Source organism: Eulemur rufifrons, chromosome 21, assembly GCF_041146395.1.
Source record: "Eulemur rufifrons isolate Redbay chromosome 21, OSU_ERuf_1, whole genome shotgun sequence".
Classification (NCBI taxonomy): domain Eukaryota; kingdom Metazoa; phylum Chordata; class Mammalia; order Primates; family Lemuridae; genus Eulemur; species Eulemur rufifrons.
The window spans coordinates 6,990,226-7,016,617 of NC_091003.1; the positions used below are offsets into that span (position 1 = coordinate 6,990,226).

Here is a 26,392-nt window from a genome sequence, read left to right on the forward strand (position 1 = left end):
CAATAGTCATAGCAATAAAACCAGCCCACTGGGGGAAACGGCCCTCCAGAGGTTTGGTTAAGAACCACCTCTAATAATAATTAAAACAGTAAAAGGTCTTTACATTGCAAAGTTGTGGGGGATCCCCTACAATTGGGTTAAAGACCCCCCAAATAATAACAGTAACCGCTATTACAGAAGACCTGAAGCCCCGCCCCACCCCCAGCCAGGCGAAGAACCCTGAGCCATGGCTAAGACGACCCACCAATAATAATAATATAGTGGCATGGAAACCGTGCACCGCAGTGGTGACATTTCCCATGACTCAGTGGCGCCCCCGGGCGGATGCCACCCTCCCGCCCGCCGGCCAGTCTAGCAGCCCCAAGTGCGGGCTGCAACCCTTGGATCCCAAGCCTATCTGGCGGAGGAGCGGCGGCAGCCTGAGGCACGTGTTGTGTGTGCTCCGATTGCAAAAGAAAAAAAATGCATTGCAAACTATTAACTTTTTTTTTTTCAAGTGTGCAATGCTGGGAGCAGGGGATAGACAGGTGCAGAGGGGGGCAGGCGCCCTGCGCGCCTGCTTCCCGCAGCACCCCCCCCCCAAACTTCCCTTTGCATTGATCAGCACGTTACGTCAGTATTGATAAGTTTGCAAAAAGCCAAAGTCAAGTGCAATCGCGCGGCACACCGACCCCGGACTTGGGGGGGAGATGCAGCGAGCGCTCCGCGGGCCCGGGAGCCGGCTGCAAGCAGGGCAGCGGTGGCGCCGGCGCCTCTCGGAGAGGCTGCCTCCCCCCCACCCCTCCCCTCCCACCCCATCCCCGGCCGCCTCCCCCGGGCGGGTGCCGAGCTCCCCGCCCGGCGCGCTCCGCCCGCGCCCTCCGGGGGTCGTGGGGGGGGCGCACGGCTCCCGGGCCCGGCGGCGGCGGCGGCGGCGGCGGCGGCGCGGCGGCGCCGAGGGACAGCGGGTGGCAGGAGGCCGGGGGGCGCCCGAGGGGCCCCGGGCCGCGGTGCGCAGGGCCCCGGCGGCCGCCGGCGGCCCCGGGGCTGGGGGGAGTCCAGCCCGGATATTGAGTGCAGCCATTGAGAAAAGCCAAACTCTTGTGTGTGCGCGTCTCGAATAGCCCCCAAGATGGCCGCCAATGTGGGATCGATGTTTCAATATTGGAAGCGATTTGATCTACGGCGACTCCAGGTTAGTGCGGGCAGCGCCGGCCGTGCGGCCGTGGGGAGTCCCCGGGCGCGCCCTGGGCGCATTGGGGAGGTCCCCGGACGGGCAGGCGGGCGCCCCGGGGCGGCGGGCGGCGGCTGCCGGGGCTCGCCGGGGCTCGGCTGCCCGCTGCCCATCGATAGGTATTAGGAATTGATCTCGCCGCTGCTCTTTGTTCGGTTCAATCATCGATTAGCCGCCGCGACCATGGAGAAGCGCTAGTGAGCCCTCGGCCGGGGGAGCAAACCGGCGGGCGAGTGGCCGGGCGAGGCGCGGGGAAGGCAGGGGCCGCGGCCCGGGGCAGGGGGCTGCAGGCGGGACCCCCGGCTGCCCCCCTTGCGCAGCACTTTGCGCGCCTCCCAACTTCGCGGCGCCCGGGGAGGCCGCGGAGCGCGCCCCTAGCCTGTCCGCACCCGGCTAGGGCTCGGGCGAGGGAGGGAGGGAGCTGGCGGGCAGGAGGGGGAGGTAGAGGAGGAGGAGGAGAAGAGAGGAGGAGGCAGCCGGGGTTGGCGAGGAGGCGGCTCCGCGCCCGGCCGCCCGCCGGCACCTCCGCCGCCGCTGCCCGCCTGGCTGCGCAGCCCGGACGCGCCGCCACCCGGGGGCCGCCACTGCCGCCCGAGCCACCGCCACCAGACTGGCAACCCGCGCCGGCAGACTTCTCCTCCTCGGGCCGGGGTCTCGGGGTTCGTCTTTGCTTCTTGCCTTCCCCCCCCTTCCATCCCCTTCTCAAGTCTGGATGCAGACGGGCGGTGGAGATGGGCCCCGGCGCGCGCAAGTTTGCGCTCCTGTCTCCCGGGCGGTGGAGAGCCGGGAGCCGCACAGAGCAGGTGACTCCCGGCCCTCGGGCCCATGGGAACTTTTAAATGAGAGATTTCCTCGCTCTGTTCTGCCCCTGCTTTTCCTCCCCGCCGCTCCCCTCTTTTCTCTCTCCATCTCTGCTTTCCTTCCCTCTTTATCTCCCCTCGTCTCTCCTCTCTCCCTCTCCTTCCCTAGGGTGACTCTTTCCCAAACCCCAGCAGTTTCTTCTCAACTCCCCCTTTCTGGGAGTCTGTGTGTCTCCTCCAGATTTGGGGGTGTTCTCTGCCAACCCCCGAGGAGCCAGGGCTGGGAGGTGGAACCTCAGGGAACGCGCTCTGGAGGCACAGCTGCGGCCTCTGTTCTTTCTGGGGGTGCCCAGGACGCTGCTGGCAAGCCCCCCAAACCCTGGAGTCTCGCAAAGTCGGCCGGTGCAGCGGGAATAAGAGGCGGGGAAATGGTGCTGATAACCCGGCGATTAGAGCATCCTGCCTTGGCCGTGACATTCGCGGAAGATGTGAGAGCATCATTCTGGAGATAAAAAGGGACCCACTTTTTTTTTTTTAATCTGCCTCCAAATCTCGTTAAGTTTCTTCTGATAAGTGGTTCCAGCAGCCCCTCTTTCCCTCGTCCTGGTCGCTTCCCAGTCCCGGTCCTTCCTAACGCCCCACTCCTCGCTCGCCCCCTCCCCCAAAGCCATTGAGCTAGGGAGAAAATCGGGGCACTCAGGCATGCAGTTAATAACTGCCGAGTGCCTTGCAATTCCAGGTCCTCACTCGAGTTGGGGCTACAGTTTGGTGGCCAGCTGAGACGGGCAGGGCTGCGAGCTGTGCTTGCCGGTTTAAATGATGCTAAAGTGGCCTTTCTGGAGGAGTGGGGGTTGGAGAGAGAGAGAGAGAGAGAGTTGGGCAGCCACATTGGGCTTGGCACGAAGGCCAATGGTAATCGTATTCCCTGCTAATGTTTGTAAATGAGACCCGGGCATGGCTGGGGGACAGCGTCTTTATTTATGATTGATGTTCTGTAACATAAGGAATGACAAGAACGTGGCAGACAAGAGGAGAGGAACCAGAAGGGCTGGCGAAAGCCCTTTGCAGGGTCCTATTGTTATTCTGGGCTGGAGAAAATTTCCGCGGCGAGATTTACAGCGCTGGTATTTGCTCCCAGTCGGCCGGAATGTCAGTTAACACAATTTTCATTAGATAACTCGTTTTCAATCCGGGGAGCTCGGGCTGCAGTGGGGGAGAGGCTGGAGCTGGGTGCTGAAGGGTGGGTGCGGCTCCCAGGGGGCGATTTCTGAGCTGGGAAGGGGTTTGAACCTCACTCTTTTCAGTCTTGTGCCCAGGGGTCTTTTGTGGAGCTGTTGAGGTCACCCAAATCTTCATTCCAGCTGGACTCCCATTGATCTGGGAACCCTTTGTTAGGGTTTTAGAAGATGCTGAAATGGAAAAGCAAATTTGAACTGGAAAGGATGAAGGTAGGGGGGTGGCGGAGAGGTTTGTTCAGGTGATGGGGAAACGGGGCTAAGACCTCTCCTCCCACGGGGTGTATATGGGAGGGGGCTTGTTCATTAAGACAATGGCTGGTGTGTCTGGCACAAAAATGAGAAGGCTCTCAGGGAAGGGGGGGTGAGCTCATTTACATCGATATTAAGTGGAGGGGGGTGTCCCTGGGGGAGTTTGAAAGGCTGCACACTTCTAGAGAGCAAAGAAATAAATGTGGCAGCCGTGGCCGCGTGCAAACATTTAGGCCGTCACATCTGCACGTTCCCCACCCCCATCCTGAAATTTTCAGTTGTTCCCCTGCCCAACAGGCCCCAGACTCCCCCCCACCCCCATATTCTCACTGATGGCATTTTTGTTAGAAACGGATTATGAGCCTTAGCACTTTCGCCCGGGATCCTCTCTCGTACGTAATGCTAATGACTCCTGTGCCACACTTTTATTTTCATTTTTCCTCCTCCCCGCTTTCCTCTTGTAGGGGAGCTAACCAGAAAGGAAAACTTCTGCTGGCTTGTTCTGAAATACAGGCAGAAGAGGCAAGTCCCCATCCCAGGCCCCACGCAGGCCCAGGACATTGGGCCCACTCATCTCAGGGCCAAGCTGCCTGTGAGGAGGTGTGTGGCTTTAATTCCTGGTTGTTCAGGTTGAATGGTTTCTCATAGCCTGGTTGCTGAGCATTAAAGTGGCCGAGGCAGCAAAGGCAGCCAGCCCTGTGTCCCCAGGCCACACCATGTTGCTGACGCCACACTGATCCTGGCAAGAAAGGTGACCTTGTGCCAGCCTGGCATACAGCCCTCCGGAAATATATATTTTTCATAAATGAAAGCAGTCCAGTTACTGTTCCTCCCAGTGCCGTCTCTGAACGCAGCAGGACTGTCTTCCTAGGCTGGAAGTCAGTCAACAACCTTAATGACTTGTGGGCTAATGGTGAAGATGCTCTGAAATGCAGTACCCTATCCTATGCTCGCACCCTGGAAACTGCTTCCCCCATCTTTTCTTCTCTTTTGCCTCTGCTGCTAGCAGCTCAGGAAACGAGAAGAAATAAAATTCCATCCAAAGATAATGCTGGGCATATTTCATTTGGTTATAAGATTGCTTTATGGTGAACATTACTAATGCAGTATTTTTTTATGGCTTTTCTGTGTATAATCGTCGTAACTGGATTCATACCTTTGTGATTTTCTTTTTCTGCTTAACTTTGCCACTTTTTTTATGAAGCTCTGGGTTCAGTCTCCCATGCTATCTATTTTTCCCCCTCGAAGAGGGTTACTGAAGCTAAAAAGAGTGGAGAGTACCCAGTCCAAATGAGGGTGCTCAGCCTAAATGCACACCTGTGTTTCTGGGGAGGAAAGAGCCTGGCTGGTCAGACCACATAGTGTGAGTTTTGGAGGAAGAGACAGATTCAGCTTGGGGTGTAAGCAATTAGGAGGAAGATGAACAGAAGGAGCAAGAGAGGCTGGACTTTTCTAAGGAGTTTGGAGAAACTTCTGGGAGGGTTTGATCTCTTGGCGCGGGGGAGCGAGATGGTGCTTGATTGAATGTTTTTCCCTGTTCAAAGTTTAGAAAAGAGCATGGATGTGATTAAAATATTATAACCTTATGATATTCTGAAGTGCATAAATTTTACATATCAGCCACAGAGAGTTTAGACATCCATTAGAGCCTCTGACAGCTTGACTTATCTAAATGTGCTATCATTTAACAATGTGTCAAAATTCCTCTTTCTATAGATGACAGCAGTAAATAAGCTATCAGCCCTGTTGGCGGAATCCTAACTTTGGAAACTTCACTGTAATGGAATTGCTGCCGGGGTGGGGAGTGTGAGCAGACAGGGCTTGGCGTGGCCCAGGCCCACGAGATGGGTTGGCATTAGGCGAGGAGGTGGGGACAGGAGCAGAGGGACACAGTGGGTGTGGGGAGATTTGTAGCAGCAGCTCTGCGAATAAGACAAACGATTTTCCAGACCCCTGGGCTGCCTTATAAGTCTGGCCAGTGGGTGACCCCATTCCACCTGCTTCTCCAAGTCCTTAGAACCTACACCCTGCGGGCCTTTTCTGCAGAAGGAGCTAGAAACAGGTGTTGAGAATTTATTTAAGGAACCCAGCAGTCTTTTCTGGGTATCCCAAAATTGTGGTTTCTCAACTTGACAGAAATTGCTTCCCAAAGATGGGCCCTGTCTTTGCATGCTAGAAGAAAAATGAGCAACATCTCATCTTGCGCTGCTTTTGCTGTTGGGGGTCTTGAAATTTCTTTTATTAATACCTGAATTCACTGTAGAAAATTGAGAAAGCACATACCAGCCAAAAGAAGCAAATGAGTGTCTCGGTGGGTTATTTCAGATGAGCACGGTGCTATTTTGACCAGGGGGAACAGCTTTTCTGATGGTGGTGGTGGTTTTTCTTTTTTTCTTCCTTTTTCTTTCTTTCTTTCTTTCTTTTTTCTTTTTTCATATAATTTTTTTTAACTCTCCTGTTAAAAAGAGGATTCTATCTTTGAACTTGACATTCTGTCGTGGTAACCTTTCTTCTGGCAGATGGGATTTCAAACGTGAGCACCTTGGCTGGTGCTAAATTTGCTCCTGGGTGATGGTAGACGGGGCTGCCCAGAAACTGTGGTTTTCTGTGCTGCTTCTAAAGGGCTGAATTTCCGGCAGCTTCCTGGTTATCTAATTCAGAGGCCAGCCTTGGCAGATGTTGAGGGCGGGAAGGGGACCAAGGTGGTGACCTTCCTTTATTCCTGGCCTTAAGATTCAGGCTCTGATCTTCTGTTTGATTTTTTCCTCTCGGGGTGCTCTTTAGTTATTATGGTGGCTTATATTGATGGTATCAGGGATGGTAGAGGTGGTTGGCAGTGGGGAAGGACCCCAAGATCTGTAGCCTGTGTGGCCTCCAGCACCCCTGTGTGAACCATCCAACACACCATTTCCTAGTTCATCGAATGGGCTGGCTGTGCCTGCTTTGTCTACCATACTGGGCTGTTGCAAAAATGATGGATACTGACGTGCTTTGTGGGCCAGTTAAATGTGTTGGCTTCTAATGACCTTGGCTGTGGTTGTGGTGGTGGTGGGACTATTGACCTTCTAAGCAATTTTTTGAGACAAGAAATTATATGTAGGATGGAATTACTTGGTTTCTAAGCCGGAATGAGCCCGTCACAAAAATGCCTTGTAGTGCATTGTAGGATATAGACATTATACACCTATCATGCCTAGAATAAAATCCAAATTCCTTGCCCCTAACTGATCCCCTGGTAGCTCTCTGGCTTCCTCTCCAGCCACTCTCCCCCAGTTACCTTGCTCCAGCCACAATGACCTGCTTTTTTGCTTTTTGTCCCTCAAACACATCACACATATTCCCACCTCAGGGCCTTTGCACTTGCGGTTTCCTCTGCCTGCGACTCTTGTCCTCCGGATCTTCTTATGGCTGGCTCCTTCATTACATTCAGTCTCAGCCCGAATGTCATGACCACACAGCCCAAAGAAGGCTAAAGAAGCTTCCATGACTCTCTTTCCCTCTGTAATATGCAAATGTGCTCCCACATCTCTGAGGACGCTGCAGTGTTTCTCAGAGGATTTTGACCTCAGAACCCTCTCAGTGTGGTATCTCTCGACACTCTAGGTCCACCCTCAGACGTGGCAAATTTTTTCTGTAAAGAGGCAGATGCTAATATACTTTAGGGTTTGTGGGCCATATAGTCTCTGTTGCAGCCCGTCTCCTCTGCCATTGTAGCATGAAAGGAGCCATAGACAATAAGAATGAACGGGCGTGGCTGTGTTCCAATAAAACTTTATTTACACAGACAGGCAGGGGGCTGGATTTGGCCTGAGAGCTGTAGCTTGCCAACCGTACATGATGACTATCATACAGGCTGTGGCGTGGCTAAAGTTTTACCTTTTCAGTTAAGAGTATTAAGGTAGATCAAACTCAGTTCCAGAAACTTGTTCTTTATCCTTTCCCTCAAGAGGGAAGCACAAAGAGCCAGGATGATGAGGGGCCCCTGCCTGGGTTCAAATCCTGGCTCCATCACTTACCCGTGTGTGATCTTGGATGTGTCACTTAACCTCTCTGAGCCTTACTTTCTTCATCTTTAAATGAGACTAGTAATAGTCTCTGCCTTCTAGATTGTTCAGGAAGATCAAACCACTTTGAATACGAATGTGTGTAGCACAGTGTGGGGCACAGTTACTGCTCTGTAAGTGTCTTCTTATTGTTGGTATTTTTAGAGCGTGAGAGAGGGAAGAGAAAACCAAATAAACAGCAGCTGCTGGAACTTGCTGGTCTTGCAGGCTGTTTCAGAGATTTCTGTGCAAGTTTTCTCTTCTCTCTTACTCCATTGGGGGTTTACTATATTAGTATATTACTAATATTATATGTAATGCCTTATATTTTTGGAGCTCTGACCACAGAAGTTATAGACTGGGAGCTATGTCTGGCCCGCAGAGTAGTGCAGTAATTAAAAACACTTTTGTACAAGTTGTCAGCATCTAAAACACAGGAGATTTTATCTAAGAAAACCAGATTTCCAGGGCCCTTTATGAATCAGAAGCTCTGGTCACACTCGGCTGGTCCCATGGAAAAGGGGAGTGGAAACCTGGAAAGGTATTCCATGCAGAGGGAACCTCCAATGCAAAGGTCCCTGGTCAAGGGTCTGCAGTGGGTCAGGCCAGCTGTAGGGGTCCCCAAGGAGGGTCCTATTTCTCTGTGGCCATCAAGGGCCCTGGCTGCTCTCTCCAGGTGCCTGGTGTCAGAAGAGCCTGCATTTCCAGAAAAAACAAAAGGTTCCTGACAAGTCTCATGAAGATACGTGATTAGCAGGTTACAGAGCCTGCTGTCTCTGCTTCTCCCCAGGAGCTCCGTCACCCCCAAAGGTGGACCTGTGGCTGTACCGTCAGGCCCCTCCTCATCTCGCCACCCCCAGCTTCTGCCATCCTTCAGTTGAGCCAAATGAAACAGCAGTTCCAGGATACGCATTTGTCATTAAAAAGAAAGAAAGAAAGAAAAAAAATCAATCCTCTGGCCTCTTTGGCCTGAGCTGGTCGTCTGCCCGGAGACGCCTGGAGCCCAACAGTGCTTAAGACTCCGCGAGCCGCCGTCGCTCAAACTGGACGGGGTAAATGGCTCCCCGGGAACCATTATGGTCGATTGACTTGTCCAGCCGATGGCGATGGCGTGGTGTGGGGGCGCCGTGGGTGGGAGACCACAGGGGTCACCAGGGCCACTGGGCGGGGGCAGATTTCCCCAAGTGGGGTGGTCCCTCAGAGGCCGCACTGCTGGGGATACCTTCTGGAATGCCTGTTGTCCATTATGAGCACCCGTGGGTACGGGTATGTAACGGGGTATGGTGTGGGCTGCAGAATCAAGCCCTGAACCTTCCCACCCCCAAAGACATTTAGTGTGGACTCTGGAGCCAGACGGCTTGGGTTTCAGTCCCAGCTCTGCCACTTACTAGCTGTGTGACCTTGGATAAATCACTTAACCTCTCTGGGCCTCAGTTTTCTCATATGTAAAATGGAGATAATAGTAGTAGCCATCTCCTTAAGAACTGTGAAGATTAAGTGAGTTAACGCATGTGAAGTGCTGAGATCTGTTCCCAGCACATAGAAGCACTACATAATGTTAAAATTAATAATAATTGCTATTCTTCTTCAGAGCTGTATATTCACCACTCATGGTAGAATTAATAATTACAATTAGTAATTATATAAGTAATAACAATAGGTAACATAAATATAACTAATAATTATATATGGGAGGCATCACAATGAGCAAGGAAGGCGAGTGCCAGCTCTCCCTGAGCCCACAGATGACGGGAAGGTGGGAAGCATGTGTCATTGGACAGACGGGTGTATAGTCAAACACTGGGAATAGATTGGGAGACAACATGTGGCAAAGGAACCGCCTGACTTTGGGCCTCAGGGAGGCTTCCTGGAGGAAGTGACCCTTCAGCAGAGATCTCAAAAGCGAGGTCAGGGAAAAGCATCCCAGAAGAGGGAACAGCATGTGCTGAGACCCTGAGGCTGGTGGAGGAATTGTGCATACAGGAACTGAAGGAAGCGGTGGGGCTGGAGCGCCGATTTCTAGCAGGCCGTTGGGCCTACCCCTTCTTCACTCCTGTCACCTGCCAGCTGGGAGCAAGGATAGAGGAGAAAATACGACGCTGCGTGTGTGGCTGGGAGGAAAGGCACTTTGTGAACTGGCAAACACTGTAAAAGCCTTGAGTATCACTTTTATTTTTTAGCGAGCTATTCGGTCCACTTCTCGATCTCCACTCCCACTTCCATCTGTGACTGTGCATGTAGGGCAGCCAGGACTCAAATCCCGGCTCTGCCACTTCCTGGCCGTGTGTCCTTGGGCAAGTTATTTCCCCTTTCTGAGGCTCGGTCTTCCCGTCTGGAAGATGGGTGTGGCGCTGCACCCCCGATGGTGGCCCAGACGGCGGAGCTCTGCCTTCAGGGAGTGTGGTTTTCCCAGGTGTTGTGCTGATATTCGCTCTGCAGCTGGCCCAGCTGGGGACGGAGCGCAGCAGGGATTCTGGAGCAGACTCTTACCTGGGACACATGGGACTCTTCTGCAGCTCCATAGCAATCTAGAAGCTTCCACCAACCCACTTACCTTCCTTCTTCCCTCCCTCCTTCCTTCCTTCCTTCCCTCCCTCCTTCCTTCTCTCATTCCCTCCTCGCCTCTCTCCTTCACGCTGGTTTCCTCTGGCAGGTGCACATCTCCTTGCCATATAATCTTGCCTTCGTGTCCAGTTTTCAGAGGGCCATGCCGCCCGACAGGAGCGATGAAGTAGTATTGGGACATCTACATGAGGCTCCCAGTGCTTGGAGACACTCAGCCGAGGTCCCTGTCATGGCTTGCTGGGAGCTGGGCGAGCTGTCCCTCCTGGTTGCCTGTTCCTACTTGGCTCATTGGTCCCTCTTCCTGTGTGACCCCCCTCATCCTCCCCCCTCATCCCCTGTCACTCTCCCCTTCTTAATTCATGCTACCCGTGGCCTCCTCTCTGTTCCTCAACACCCAGCACATTCCAGCCTCAGGGCTTTCACCCCACTGTTCCCTCTCTCTGGGACACTTTCCCAGACATCTCCCTCCCACAGTTGGCTCAGTGCTCTGCTAAACTGTCGCCTCTTCAGAGAGGTCCTTCCTGACCTCTCTCCAAAACAGCTCCACCCGCCTCCTTCCTCTTACTTTACCTGATGTGGTCCTGTGTGCCTATCTGTTCGTCTGTTTACTGTCCTCTCCCTCTCTGGGGAGGGCAGGGACATGATAAGAACTCAGTCCATATTTGAGTGATGGAGTGGTCGGATGTCACAGGAAGGGTGAGGTGGGGTGGTGGCCCCTCGACTCCACCTTGGGGGGCCCCAGCTGCTTCACCCACCACCGGCTCTTGAAAGTCGCTCACCCCACAGCCTCAGGCCTGTGGCGAATGAGGATTTATCTTTAGCTTCGTCAGTCTCACTTTAGGGTGACCCCAATTCCAGCCTGGGAGGTGGCTCCCATCCTAATTAATAAATCCATTAATTAATTGCCGGCATGCTGTGGGCCATTAGTGATGGTTTGGTAGCCTCAGTCACAGAGAGCTCAAAGCCGGTCCCTGCAGCCTGGGGGATGGCTGTCTTGGGGGACACAAGACAGCCAGTTACTGTCTTCAGACCTGATGACATTCTTTTCCCAGGCCTGGTCCACGGGCCCACCTGACCAGTCCAGCAGGCATTGCAGAGGGGCCTGGGCCTCTGGACAGTGATCCCAGGGTTGAGGGGCTTTCCTTGTCATCATCCCCAGGGACCACTGTTTATAAATAGTGGGAGACCAGGACTGAAATCGCATCTTTTCTGCTGTGGCTGGGCCTCAGCTCTTCTGTCTAAAACAAAGGTTGCCGGTTTGTTGAGACAGGTCATTCTTTTTTTTTTTTCCCCCAAGACAGAGTCTCACTCTGTTGCCCTTGCCTAGACTTCAGTGGTGTCATCATAACTCACTGCAACCTCAAACTCCTGGCCTCAGGTGATCCTCCTGCCTCGGCCTCCCAGAGTGCTAGGGTGACAGGTGTGAGCCACCTCTCCTGGCCCATTCACTCATTTAGTGAACATCATTCAGCCTCTGCTATGTGTCAGATGCTGCTTGAAGCATCAAGAGTGCAGCAGTGAGCAAAACCGACCAAGTCCTGCCCTCATAAAGCTGCTATTTCATAGTCATTTGGAAGCAGAAGTACTTTTCTTCAAGAGTTGTAAGAAGTAAAAAGCAACAGCTCAATGTAAACACTTGGCCTAGGGCTGGGCACATTGTAAGCCTTTCCTAAATGGTGACTAGTTTTCATTATTATTATCTTTATTAACAATTATTATTATCATCATCGCTAAAATGTGAGGGCATTTCCTGTTGAATTTCAGTTGTCTTGGAGCAGCACTGAAATGGTGGGAGCATGGGCTTGGAGCGAGCAGACCTCGCTTTGGACCCTGGTCTTGCTGCTTCCTAACCGTGAGGCCTCTCCGGTCAGCTCAGGGGTGCCCAAGTCTGGGTGGAGCCTGGAGGTTCCTTTGCAGCACTGGCTGCTCAGGTATCAGATGAGAGAAGCCAGGCGCAGGGACCCCAGCTGCACCCAGCGAGCATAGGAGTCTCATTCCGGGCCTTCCTTAGGAAGGGCCAGTCAGTGTCCCAGCCTGGCCCACCAGAGCCAGCAGCCAGCAGCTGTGAGGGACCGACTCCTCACACAGAAGCACGGGACAGGGCGTCAGGCCTCGCCAAATGCCGCTTGGCAGGCATTAGCAAGGCCAGACCTGGCTTCTGCGGGCTTTGGGGGGTCAGAAGAAAGCTCCTGGAGAGGCCCGTGCAGGCCTGGGATTTCTTGAACAAGTAGCTCTTGCACTTTTTCTTACTGCATGCCAGTCGCTGTTCATAGCCCTTTACAAAGTTATCTCGTTTAATTTTCACAACTCTATGAAGGGAAAACTATTTCTCTCCCCATTTTATAGCTGGGCAGAGTGAGGCCAGAAGGTTGAGTCCAAGGCCACAATTCCAGCAAGCAGCAGAGCCAGGGGACTTGAACCCAAGGCCCAGAAGTCTCTTGGCCATGTCCCTGTTCTGGACCCACTAGTGGGCAGAGGTGCCCGTCCCAGGGCAGAGCCTGCTCCTTGTCCCCTGCCCAGGGATTCTCCCATCTGCAGCCATGATGCTTATCTTTCTCCTTTATTTTCTTTTTCAGAAACCTCTTAAAACACCTTGCCAGTGTCAACTCATGGAAATGAATCTGGGCCCAAAAGCCTGAGAGTCATAGGGTTGGGGGAAGGTTTGTTTTATGAATAATGAGAAAGTTTCCCCTCTCCCTGCCTGGATATGAGCCCCACCCTGCCATCCATCCCCACCCGCCCGCTGGGTCCTGGAGCAGCGTGGCGCGCCCTGTGGTCGGGCCTGCGTTCCCAAGATGGAATTCTTGGCCTGGGTTGATAATAAGCAGGTATTGATTGCTGCTGTGGTCATTATCAAGATTTATTTAGTCAATATGGCCTCCCTGGTCAATAAATCGTGTCGTTGATAAAGAAGGAAGGAGATAGACTTGTAGCCTTTATTAAAAAAGTTTTTTAGATTTTTTTTTTTTAACAGCCAAGTCCAGCTCCAATTTCTGTGACTGTATCAGCTACACTCTACATTTTGCGTTTATCTTTATAAGCTCTTTCCTTTCGTGGCAGAGCTTTCTGTCAGAGCTCTGGTTTCATGGGGCAAAGACTTGGGGCCAGTGCTGGGTCTTGAGAATGGTTCTTAGGTCTCGTTCTTTGGTTTAATCCTCACAGCAACCCTTTGGGGTGGGCGCTAGTGCTATGCCATCTTGCAGATGAAGAAACTGAGGCCCAGGAGGTCCATTCACTTGCCCAAGGTCACACAGGACTCAAACTCCAACAGTCTGGCCAGAGTCTTTGCTCTGAATTGGACATTTACTCAGCAAGTAGCAAATATTTATTGAGCATGTGCTGTGGGCCCAGCAGTGCCAGGTGCTGGGTGTGGAAGGGCAAGCTGAACAAATAAATGTGTAATTACAGAAATGGAAACAGCGGAGGAAAGAAACAACCAGAGTGCTGAGATCCAGATGGAGGGATACCTGTTACTCAGGGTGGTTATAGATGGTCGCACTGAGTAGGTGACATGTAGACTGTGAGACCAGGACCATATAAAGGAGCAGGTTGGGTAGAGTCCGGGCAGAAGAGAGTTCACAGCTGCAGGCACAGCTTGTGCAAAGGCCCTGGGGTGGGAATCTATTTGGCACACCAAGGAACTTAAGTGAGGCCAGTGTGGCTGGGAAGGGGATGAGGCCAGAGAGGCAGGTAGGTCCCTGTCACACAGGCCCTTGTAGACCATAGTAGGTGCTGAATCTGGTTGGATTTTGTTCTCAGGGAAGTGGGAAGATATTGAGGGTCCGAAGCAGGGGAGAAGCAGGATCCAGTTTATGTTTGGGTTGCAGTGGGTTTTAATCTGATAGGGAATATTGAATGGGGAGGGGACATTTGGAAAATAGGTCAGAGAGAGCTTCTGTGACAAATTGGATGTCATTATCTCTGCCCAGAGAGGGTTCTGAGTGGTAGGAAGGCTTTGGGCACACAAATGTTTTGAGGATGAGCACCATTTGGTGTGGGGTTTGGAGAGGTCCCCCGGCTAGGTGGCAGCTGTGCATCCTCAGGAAGGGCATGGCTGGTTCCCTGTGCAAGTGGTCAGCTGGTGTGGGTTTGGGGGCCTTTCGTGGCAGGTACACAGTGGGTAAGGGGTGCCATCCTGCTCCACTGACATGGAGCTGGTGGGAAGAGGGTAGTGGGGAGTTGGGTTATGCTCTGAGACAGGCCCTTTGCCCACTGGTCTCTGTGGGCCTGGTTTCCAGTGTGTTCCCAGGTGCCACGTGTTAGGAAGGACCATGAAGAGGTGAGCTGACCAAGATGGTGTGGCAGTAGAACCCAGGCTGTGTGCGGGTGCTCTGTTTCAGGGGGTCGTGTCCTGGCCCTCATATAGGAGGATGCTGTTGGGTGTAAGAGGAGTTGAGTGTATACCTGGGGAGTTACAAGGAATGTGGGCTGGAGTACAGAATAAAAAGACATTTTTTCACCCTTTAGTTTTATCTAATCTGAGAGTACTTGTAGACTGAAAGTCTATTAGGGGGTGGGGGATCACCTCCCTACCATCCATCACGCACTTATCCATTACCCACCTAACATTCTCTTATCTACTCATTCATAAATCCACTCACTCATCTGCTATATTCATCCACTCAATACTTCATCTAGCTGTACTTCCCCATTTCTACCGATCTTAACCATCCATCTATCCATCCATCTACCCATCCATGTATTCATTCATCCATCCATCCATTTGTGCATCTATCCACACACCTATCCATCTATCCATTCATCCACTTGGCCACCCAGCAACCTTCTTACCCACCCATGCATGTATCTATACAGCATCTACTCAGCCAACACCAGGAATGCAAAGATGGAGAGGGAGCAGTCCCTGTTCTTAAGGATTTTATAGACTGGTGAAGGAAGCAAGGGTAGAGAAATAACCCACTGTCATCGACAAAGTAATCAAAGGCTGTACACACAGCTGTGGGGGCCAAGCGGGGAGACAGCCACTGGCCCCACAGGCCTATGAGGTTGGTGGAGGCTGCTGGGAGGATGCTAAGCTTGGGACATGTGGTTCTCTGCTCCCCGACTCCCAGTCTGGATATTCACTGATAAACTCCTTTAGCCTAGGCAGTGGATGGGTGGTCTCAGAGGGCAGCCTCCCTCCAAGGAGATGCCACAGGAACCATGGTCACCACACCCCTGGATGGGCCCAGGAAGGACCAAGCTCTGTCGTGTAGCAGATTGGAGCCCAGCAAGGTCCTTGAGAGAGACTTTTTTGGGCAAGGGGGGTATCTGTGACCAAAGAGGTGGACAAGGTTGGTCACCTGGCCTGCCACTGGGCCCTGGCTCCCTGTTTTCACCATTCAGTGCAGATCAGCACTACCCAACCTCTGAGTGATGCTCAGAGCCTGCCAGAAGTGGTCCCATCTGTGCTGTTGGACTGCTTCCGGGTCTGCAGAGAAGGAAACTGAAGCATAGGGTATATGAAGGAAGGGAGGTCAGAGAAACCCTCCACTCCATGTCCTTCTCCCCTGCCTAGCCACATGTCTGGCTCACACTCCATCTCCATTTCTGTGTCCCTCACCCACACTCCACCCACCACTCCCCTATAGAGCCTCCCCTTGGCCCTCCTGGCACTACGTTCTTTTCATTTTCCTCCTACCTCTTGTTGTCATTTCCCTGATTCTTTTCAGACCCATTCTCCCCCAGCTGGCCTCTAAATGTGTCAGTCCCTCTGAGGTCCATCTCTTCTCTGTGCCCTCTCTGTGTGACCTCATCTACATCCACAACATCTGCCTCCCAGCTCTTCATTCTCTGCCTCAGGGCTCCAGACCTATCTACACAACCGCCTTCTTGACATGTCTTTTTTTCTTCTTTTAAAAAGCCACTTTATTGACTTTTCTTGAGTGTCTGTCTCAAAGATGTCTCTAGCTGAAGACATCCAAAACCTAACTCTCCTGGTCTCCATCTTAGGGTTGGCTTTACCCAGGTCTGCAGGACAGAAACCTGGGAGCTTCCCTGACTGCTTCCCTCTCCCGCATGCCCCTCACATCCAATCCATCGGTAAATCCTGGGGATTTTGCCTCCTGGGTGCCTCCTGCATCCCACCCCCTACCTCCAGGGGCCATCTCCTCCGTTGGCTCTTAGACCCGTGCCCCCATCACCTCCTCCCTGGGTTTTGGTCTCTCAGTTTGCCTTCCTGTACTGACTCCAGCCTCCCCCACTCTGTTGACACACAGCAGCTAGGGAGAATATTAAAAACCCTTTAAGAACCATTTCCGGGGGGAATGAAGAGAGATTGGATAATGGGTACAAATATACAGTTAGATAGAAGGAATAAGTTCTAATGTTCAGTAGCAGAGTAGGGTTAAGTATAGTTAACAACAAGGTACTGTATATTTCAAAATAGCTAGAAGAGAGGACTTGAAATATTCCCAACACATAGAAATGATAAATACTTGAGGTGATGCATACCCTAAATATCCTGACTTAATTACTATACATTCTATGCATGTAATAAAATATCACATATACCCCATAAATGTGTACAGATAGTATACATCAATTAAAAAAAAGATAAATTTGAAAAAAGAAAGAAAAAATTATTTCCAATGCCTCTCTATTGCCTTGAGGTAAAGACCTCAAAGTGACCTTCCAGGCTCAGCATGGACTGACCACCACCCTCTGTTCTTGGTTTATAGTGTTGTTCAAGTTTTCTGAGTTTTCTTTGTTAATCTTCTGTCTGGTTGTTCTATGCATTACTGAAAGTGGGGTATTTAAGTCTCCAACTATTATTGTTGAATTTTCTATTTCTCCCTTCAGTTCTGTCAGCGTTTGCATCATGTATTTTGGTGCTCTGTTACTAGGTGCATATATGTTTATAGTTGTTAGCTATATCTTCCTGACCAGTTGACCCTTTGATCATTATCAAATGTCCCTCTTTTTCTAGTAATGGGTTTTTGCTTTAAAGCTTATTTTGTCTGATATTTCTATAGTCACTCGCACTTTCTTATGGTTGCTATTTGTATTACATATCTTTTTTCATCCTTTTACTTTACATCTATTTGTGTCTTTGAATCTAAAGTGTATCTCCTGTAGACAACATTTAGTTGGATCATGGTGTTTTTTTTTTTAATCCAGTCTAAAAACCTTTGTTCTTTGGTTGGATTGTTTAATCCATTCACATTTAATGTTATTATTGATATAGTAGAATTTATGTCTGCCATTTTGCTTTTGTTTTCTATATGTCTCATGTCTTTTTTGTTCCTATCTCCCTCTTTTATGGCTTTCTTTTGCATTCAGTGAATATATTCTAATATAGCATTTTAATTTTATTAATGGGTTTTTTTAAAACTATATTTTTTGAGGTTTTTCTTAGAAGTTACTCTAGAGTTTACCATATATATCTTAACTTAGAATTGGATTCAGATTTGTATTAGCTTAATTCCAGTATGCCCTTTTTTTTTTAACTGGTACATTATAATTGTGCATATTCCCACTGTTCTTGATCTTGAGCCAGATTCCTTGTGCCCTCCATGTTCCAGCCACACGTGACTTCCTTCAGTTTCCTAGGCACTACACCTCTCTGTGCATGACCTGCTCTCCCTGCCTGCAACAGTCTTCCCACACTGCCATCCATCAACTCTTCTTTGACCCTTGGAGCTTGCTCAGTGTCATGCCTCGTGGGGCTGTGCACCCCCGTCTCCACAGCACTTACCACAGCAGGGGTCAAACATCTCTCTGTGGATTACTGACTAACACCTGCCTCCCTCTGTGGACTCTCATTACCATGACGGCACAGAGCAGCTTGTCTCCAGAACCAAGCAGCAGAGGGCAGAGCACATAGTAGGCCCTCAAACAAACAAACCAACCAAAAAACAAAAAATGGTCAAATCAACAAATAGGGATGGATGTGAGTGTAGCGCGACAGTATTTGTGTATTTATGTGTGTATGTCTGCATCTTTCTGTATACATATCTTTGAGTGTGTTTGTGGTCTTCACGTTTATATGTCTGTGTCCTTGTGTGTGTATCTTAGTGTGTTTCTGTAGGTGTGTGTGTCTGAGTGTGTCTATGTCCTTCTGACTGTGTGTTTACGTGTATGCCTGTGTCTGCATTCACCCACGAGTATCTCTGTGTGTGTGTTAGTGTATGTCTTTATCCCTGTGTGCACCTTAGTGTGTCAGTGTGTGTGTATGTTTGTGTGCTCATGCTCCCAGGCAGAGCTTCTTTCAATGTCTCCTTGCCATGCAATTATATTTTGACTAGTTTGGTGTAGCATTTAATGATTTCCCCAAAGCTAAACACGGCCCCCTGAGAATTGATCTCACTGTGATGGAGCGGAGACAGGGGAACGTGGGGCCAGCGGCGGGTGCTGCCTCCTCAGGATTGGCTGCCGCACCTGCCGCCGCTCCCCAGCCCCAGCTCGATCCCTTCAAGGGGAAACCCCCAGGGGGTAGGTTGGTGCCGGGCAGATTAAGGCTCCTGCCAGAGACAGACCGGCTCTGCTCTTGCCCGCGTGTGAGGCAGCCAGGGGACTGCCCCTCTCCGTGCCTCACTTTGCTCATCTCTGAAATGGGGGGAACAAAACCGGTCACTTCACAGGGTCTCCGTGTGGAGGAAGTGAGACAGTCCCTGTGAGGGGCCCAGCCCGGTGCCTGGCACATACCTGGTGCCCCATATATGTTGTTTGGTCATCTGCTTTCATGTTTGCTGCCCATCAGTGCAGTGGCAAGAGAGAATTTCAGGCTGCAGCGTGGAGGGAAATGACTACAAAACTATCCTGCTTCAAGGTTGCCCTTTCCAAATGGCTTCTCTGGGGCCATTCCAGGGCTGTCCACCTGCTCTAGTGAAAGCAGTGTGCGAACCCACTCATGCCCAGAGACATCCAGAGGCTTCCCACGGACATGACAGCATTTCCCCAGCAGAGATGGGATTTAGCCCCAAGATTTTCTGGCTTCTAGAAATCTGCCAGCTGCTTCCAAGAGTCTAGCCGTAGCTCTCTGTCTCACTATCCCCACTTCTACATCCTCCCTGTCCCCGAACTGCCATACTCCTCACATCCCAGCTTTTGCAATTGCTGGTCCCTCTGCCTGGAACACTGTTCCCATTGTTCTTTGTAGGCCTGAGCTGTCTTTCCCTGACTCCACACTGGGTTAGGCCGCTTCTCTACCTCCCACTTACATATCCTGGCCTGCGATGCTTTCCACACTATCAGGTGGTTCCCCAGTTCCTTTTTGGTTTCTGCTATCAGGTGGTGAGCTCATTACCCTGAATCAAAGGTGCAGTACTGGGTATGGTGATTGGCAAGTGCTGAATGCTCAGTGGCTTGATCAGAGGTCACATTTTAAAAACTCAGATTCCTGGCTTTTTCTTCAGCGAGAGAGCTGGCATCCCTGGACCTGCCTTTCACACAGGGCTGGGTTCCAGGGGTGTGGTTTCCCATGTTGCACAGCCTCCACTGAGCTGAGCCCTCCCTGTGTGGCCCCTGTAGCCATGTGAGTTAGCGGCGCTGTGCCAGGCATCAGCCGTGCTAACTTTGTGACTGGCACAGAGGTGACTGTGCCTTCTCTGGCCTCAGTGTTGCCATTCCAGAAAATGGACAGAATTTATAGGACCTTTCAGGGATGAAGAGCTCTGAAGATTTTTAAAATTTTAATTTAACAAACACTTACCAAGGGTGGCTACATGCTAGGCATGACTCTAAGTGCTTCCTAATACCATCATTTAATTCCCATAATAATTCTTTGGGGTAGGCACTGTTAATATGCCCATTTTGCAGAGGAAGCTGAGACACAGGGATGTTAAGTGGCTTGTCCAAGGTCACACAGCAGAGCCGGGCAGTCTGACTGCAGAGTCTGTGTTCGCAGGCTGTCTTGCCTCATGTTATTTCCGTTAATACCCAAGGCAGGGACGGTGTCTAGTTGGGAAGGGGCTACCGTACGCTCAACTTCCCCCTTTCTTCCCCAGAAGCCACTGTATGTGCAGGTTTGCCTCATAAAGGTCTGATGTCATAGTGGGTGGCTTTCTGTGGACAGTGCTGCCTGGCAGGAGTGGGGCCTAGGCCAGGATTGCTGGGAGTGGGCACCGACTAGCATCAGGGACATCAGGGCCCCAGGGGCCACAGTCGGAGCTGGTTGCCACAGCAGGGGTCACTGGGAGGGGCCAGGCCTATTTCCTGCCCTTCATGTCCTGGGGTAGTTGGACCCTGGGCCCCTCGGGCAGGAGCCCGGGAGTCTCTCTGAGCTGGCTGGTCCCTTGGAGGACATCCTCTTCAGCCTCCGCAAGCAAGGGGGTTGGTCCCACAGCCCGTGGCCTACTTTGTGAAATTCATCTCTGCAAAAAAATTATTCTCTTAGCAGAGCAGAGCATCTTGGCATCTCGTGGTGGGTGAGGCCTGCTGAGGCCTTCTGCCTCCCTGGAGTGGGGAGGAGAGAAACCCAGGCCCAGCTCCTGCTTCCCGTGTGGCCGCTGAGTTTGGGGGTCGTGAGGAAGGCAGCCCCCAGCTCCCAGCCCCCAGCTGGCCCGGCCGCCTTAGCAGCCCCACTGACGCCCGTCTCCCTCCCCCTGCCCGGGATGGCGGCCTCAGCAGGGCGGGGCCGGCCCCGCCGCCCAGCAGGTGAGTGGGCTTGGGCCGAGTATAATTTGTTTCTGTGGGATGTATTGATAGGCTGCCTAATTAAGCACCTTGCTAATGAGAATCCAACCACCTTGCTGGGAGTCAGGCGGAGCTGAGGCTAGCTCTGCCGTGAACCAGGCGTGGTCCTGGGCCAGCCAGTTGGCTGCATGGGGGTCTCAGCTTTGTCCTCCATAATGTGGGGCTTCCTGCCTTCTTTCCCCTCCATGGCTAGGTTGTGTGGTTTGCTGTGCCCTTCCTGCCACCGCATGTGACAGGCCCCTGGAGGACTCCGGGGCCGTTGAGATCTGAGGCAAAAGGCGGAGGCTAATTATGGCTTTCTCTGGGAGGAGTTCTTGTCATCAGTGGTCAGATCCATCGACCTGTTTCTCATATAGGCAGGAAAGGGGGATGCTGAGGATGAGGATGGTTCTTAAAATACATGTCTGTGAGCATCTGTGTAAATGTGTCAGCCATTTGTGCTGAGTAACAAACCACCCCAAACTTAGTGGGGTGAAACAATTATTTTATACTCACAGATTCTGTGAGCCCAGAATTAGGACAGAGTTCAGTTGAATCAGCTCGTCTCTGCTCCGTGATAGCTGGGGCTTCAGCTGGGGCGACTCAAAGTTTGGGGGTGACTTGACAACTCATATCTGGCAGTTGATGCTGGCTGTCAGCTAGAACCTCAGCTACCTGGGGGAACACCAGTGTACGGCATCTCCCTGTGGTCTGTCTGTGTGGGCTGTATTGGGCTTCCTCACAGCATGGTGGCGAGTTCCAAGAGGGAGTATCCTGAGAGAGCAAGATAGAAGTGAAGGTGTTTTCATGCTCTAGCCTTGGAAGTTGCTAGCATAACTTTCATCACTCTCCTGGTCGAGGCAGTAACAAAGGTTGGCCCAGGTTCGAAGGGAGAGGCTGCAGACCTCACCATTCAGTGAAAGGAGCATCAAGGTCACCTTGCAAGAAGCCTGAGTGGTGAGAGATATTGTGACAGCCATCTTTGGAAAAGACAATCTGCTACAGTAAAGGTGGTGGTTCAGGTGATTCAAGGCCAATTTCGACAGGCTGTGAACAGAGCAAGTGTGACAGGAAGTGTCTGAGTGGGAGAGAAGGTGTGACAGGAGGTTGTGTGGGGTAAGTTGGTGTGACAGGAAATGGGTGAGTAGGGAGTGTGACAGGAAGGTTGTGTGAGGAGAGTATGACAGAGATAGCTGTCCAAAGAGAGTGGGTGTGACATGAAGTGGCCAAGCACGAGTGGGTGTGACAGGAGGTTGTGTGAGGGGAATGGATGTGACAGGAGGTTGTATGAGGGGAGTGGGTATGACAGGAAGTGGTCAAGTAGGGAGTGGGTGTGACAGGAGGTTGTGTGTGGGGTGTGAATGTGACAGAGATAGTTGTGCGAGGGGAGTGAGTGTGATAGGTTTTGTGGTGGGTAGTGAGTGTGACACGAAGTGGCCAAGCTGGAGTGGGTTCAAAAGAAGGTTGTCTGGAGGGAGTCAGTGTGACAGAGATGGCTGTGTGAGGGGAGTGGGTGCGACAGGAAATGGCCAAGAGGGAGATCAGAGCTGGCTTTGCCAGAGTCTGCCATGATGGAAGTGGGCCTGACGGTGACAGTGCCCAAGATGCCAGCAGCACCGTCTTTCCTTGCTTTCCAAGCTGCCCCATTGAGGCCATCGAGGTTACCAAGCGGATTCCAACATGGGGACTCAGGCCCGGCCAGCGCTCTCCTCTAGTGTCTTGCTCCCTGCCCTGGCCCCCACCATCTTCCCTCTCTTCCTGTGGGCTCCGTGCTCCCCACTCTACCAGCAGCCTCCCCCTCTTCCAGAAACAGCGACTCCCACCTCAACAGCCTGGAAGCACTCCAACTACAGTACTTTTCTTCAAATAAAAGCAGCTAATTAACATTATTCTTTAATTATTGCCTTTATCAACAAGGGGTCTGATTTGTACCAGCAGGATAGTTGCTTTCCCTTAAACTACCCAAGTGAATGCTTCAGTTCCTGGTGCTTTTGAAATGAATTTGATGTCATCTGCCCAGAGTCACTTAATGGGGACGCCTGGGTAATGACTGAACGTGCTAACTCCGTTAGCAGCCCTGGAAGCATGTAATTTGGCCCCTCAGGCAACAGCACTTTTGAAATCTCTGGATAGTTTTGAACTCTCTGTTCTTAATTAAATATGCAATTTTTCACGGTAACCAGGTTAATTCTTTTGTGTTGTGTTGTAATACTGTTAGGAATTTTCATAGTTCTTATTAAACATTATTCAGGCATTGTGAATTCCATAATTAAAAAAAATGAAAAGAACAAAGCCTGATTCACTCCTTTCTTTTCCCTGGCTAATTTATCAAATGAATTTTGCAAATTTTTCTTTCTGTCCCCAGACAGTGTGGCAAGTATTTTAAAGGGGAAGGATTTAATTGCCCTGTAGGGATTGGCTGGTTATGAAGGATTTGGCTGTTTGATTAGTAAACCCAGTTGGGAATGGTCTAATGCTCCATGATCTTAAAAATTGTCTGATTGTACCCTCTCTAAGGAGGCCTCTCTTTTCGTTATGTAGAGCATCAACTTCACACAAGTGTGATTATTAGGTAGTGAGGAAGGGGAGAGAAAAAGATCTGACTTTACTTTAAATTGGGGATCTTGGGAGATTTTTACCCATTTCCCTGGCTGGGGAGGAGGGGAGAACATGGAAGAGACAGACACAGACAGAGAGCAATTCTCAAATCTCAGGTACAAGAGCAGGTGGAAGGTGGCTGAGAGGGTGGGCACAAAGGGACATTTTACCACGTCTTTATAAGGGAGTGGCACCCGCCACGCTGGTCAGCTGGACAGGCCACTCGTCAGCTGAGGAGCCCCTCTTTGCAGGGCTTCTGGGGCAGGAAGAGTCGGGGAGAGATATGCTTCCATTCTGGAATTAGGCGACCTGGTCTCTGAAAAATGCACAGACGCCCACTGAGTGTGCCGAGTGTGGGCAGAGAGGACTGTGCCCCCCCAAATGTCGTTGATAAGGCCAAGGCCCCCATGTCGAGGGGCTTCTAGGCAGAGATAGCCAGGCCCTCGCAGGGAGGGGAGCAGGAGCCCTTGCTGCCTGATTCCTGGACCTTTTGTTTTCAGCGAGGGCCCTGCTTAGGCCCCAGTTTTCCCCATCTGCAAAATGGGGCCAGTGACTCTTCCAACTTTGCTGAGTCCCCAAGTGCTAGCTTTCTGTATCCTAGAGGTGGCAGACGTGGCAGGGCCATGTGACGTAGGGCCTTGAGAGTCATGGTGAAGAACTGGTATTATTTTCTAAGGGCAAGGCTCCTTAGATCTTGGAGGAAGGGAGGGCTGACCTGGAAAGGGGTATTGCCAAAAGGGGGCGCAGTCCTGGCTGGGGATGTGCAGGAGAGGGGGCCTTTGTGCCAGAGGGTGGGTTCCGCCAAGCAGCCCCTTCCTCCTCACCTACCCCTACCAGACTTAGCATCTGTAGCCTGATTTCTGGGGACCTCCCACTCCCACCAGTGCCCTTGGGATCCTGACTCACATGGTCTTTCTAGCAGGTCACATGAACCTCCTGGGAAATTAAATTATGGCAGGAAAGTGGCAGTGACTTACGTTAGGTCATGTGACAACGCCCTTGCTTGATTTTCTTGGTTAAAACTAAGAGTCTTGGACCCTGAGCTCTTCCTCTAGGGATCTTTATAGAAACACCATATCACATTGCCACCCCCTCTTCTCTGCTTAAAAATATTCAATGGCTCCCTATTGCTCATGGGATGAAGTCCAAACTTGTACCTTGGCCCATGAGGCCTATTGTGTTCCTCCCCGACCTCATCCAGCTCCAGCAAGTCGTCTCTTTTTTTTTTTTTTTTGAGACAGAGTCTTGCTTTGTCGCCTGGGTTAGAGTGCAGTAGTGTCATCATAGCTCACAGCAACCTCAAACTCCTGAGCTCAAGTGATCCTCTGCTTCAGCCTCCTGAGTAGCTGGGACTACAGGTGCACACCACCAGGCCTGGCTAATTTTTCTATTTTTTTTTATTTATTTTTTATTTTTTGGTAGAGATGGGATCTCACTCTTGCTCAGTCTGGTCTTAAACTCCTGGCCTCAAGTGATCCTCCTGCCTCAGCCTCCTAAAGTGCTAGGATTATAGGCGTGACCCACAGCGCCCGGCCAATCCATGTTATCTCTTGCCAGACTTTCTTGCCCCCAAGTCCCTCAGCCAGGCTTAAACTTAAATGCCTTATGCTCTCTTACCTCTGTACCTTTGCATATTCTTTTCCCCTATCTGGAACATCTCTAATCCGGGAGGCTGTCCTGAACCTCCTGGCTGGATGAGGGGGCTCCTCCCATGATAACACCCATCACAATTGATTAGGATTGCTTGCCTTGCCTTTTTATTTTTAAGGCCCATGATGGCAATGTTTGTGTTTGTCTTGTTGACTCTTGTCACAAGCACAGAGCTTGGGACACATTAGTATCCATCGATGGCACTGTGGTTCTGCTGCTCCCGGAGTTCTAGGGAGCAGGACTCTCACTCCTAACCTTGCTGGAACCTAGCAGGAAGCAGGGCTCTGTTTGATTTGAAGATGCCAAGAGGGGCAAATTCCACTTCCCCCAGGCCTGACCCAGCCCAGACTGCAGCTCTGGAAGGTTCTGTTGGAGCCAACAGCTTCTGTGAAGGGAGGACTTAAATGGAGCCATTTCTTGAGGATGAAGGAAAGAGTTAGGCTGCAGCGGCCACCCTCAGAAACTGAAAAGGAAAGCTGGCCCCTCCCTCTTTCTCTCCATTATCAGCTTAATCCTGGGAGTGGCAGGTGCCAGGGATGAAGACAGAAGGAAATGACACAGTTATCTCCCCTCCAGGAAGAGCGGGAGGCCTTCAGAAAGGAAGTGAGCGGTGACACCAGCCACTTCCCAGCTTTGGTCTCCAGGACCTCCTGTGTGCCCCCGGCCGGCCATAGGAGGTTTCCCCGCATGGCTGTGGCCTTGTGGAGGCCGGTCCCTCGCCGACTGGTGAGGCTCCGCAGGTGCAGAGCGTCCCCGGGCAGGCACACGTGCGGGGGAAGGAGGATGCTCGCTTCCCAAGGCTGCATCCCAGGATCCCGGCACGCCACGCGCACGGCTTCCTTTGCGCTCCCGCCTTCCTATTTTTATTCCCGTTTGAGTCATTAGGGGACAGAGAGGAGCCAAGGAACGCTTTTGGGGATTAGGGTAGGGGGAGGCCACAGAAGAATCTTTGAGGAATCCCACGACTGCAAGGGAAAGAAGGGACTTAAGAAATTAATTTTGTATGATGAAGGGCATGTCGCCGCACTGTTGTGGGGCTACGAAAACAGAGAAAAGGGGACGGAGACGTGAAGAACACAGTCCCCTGTTCATGCCAGCACTTTTCTGTCTAGTTTCTTCTACGTCCAATGCGACATCATGGTCTTTTCACTTAACATTTGCATTGGCCTTTTCCACGTCATTTTGTTGTCTTTAGAACAACCATTTTACCAGCCTAATATTCTGTGAAGTGAGTGGATCACTGTCCCCTCAGCCTGCCCCTGTCCCTGGGCACCTCTGGGGTTTTTGCTTTCAAACGCTGCTGTGATGGAAGGGCTGCGCTTCGGGTTTTACATATGTGGCCCTGTTCCCGGCAGGGACGGATCGGGGGACCTCGTGGCCAAACACCTGGCTGTAGAGTCAGGCACACTGAGGTTCCAATTC

The 26,392-nt window shown here is 51.4% G+C and overlaps 1 protein-coding gene across 1 annotated transcript in view; it reads left to right on the plus strand.

Annotated features, from left to right (window-relative positions):
* Positions 1 to 1,099: 1,099 nt before the first annotated feature.
* CUX2 (cut like homeobox 2) overlaps positions 1,100 to 26,392 on the plus strand; it is a 234,449-nt gene continuing 209,156 nt past the window's right edge. The window contains exon 1 of the mRNA XM_069497074.1: positions 1,100 to 1,174. Within this exon, the coding sequence (XP_069353175.1) occupies positions 1,112 to 1,174 (63 nt within the window). The 5' untranslated portion in view covers positions 1,100 to 1,111. The remainder of the gene's footprint in view (positions 1,175 to 26,392) is intronic.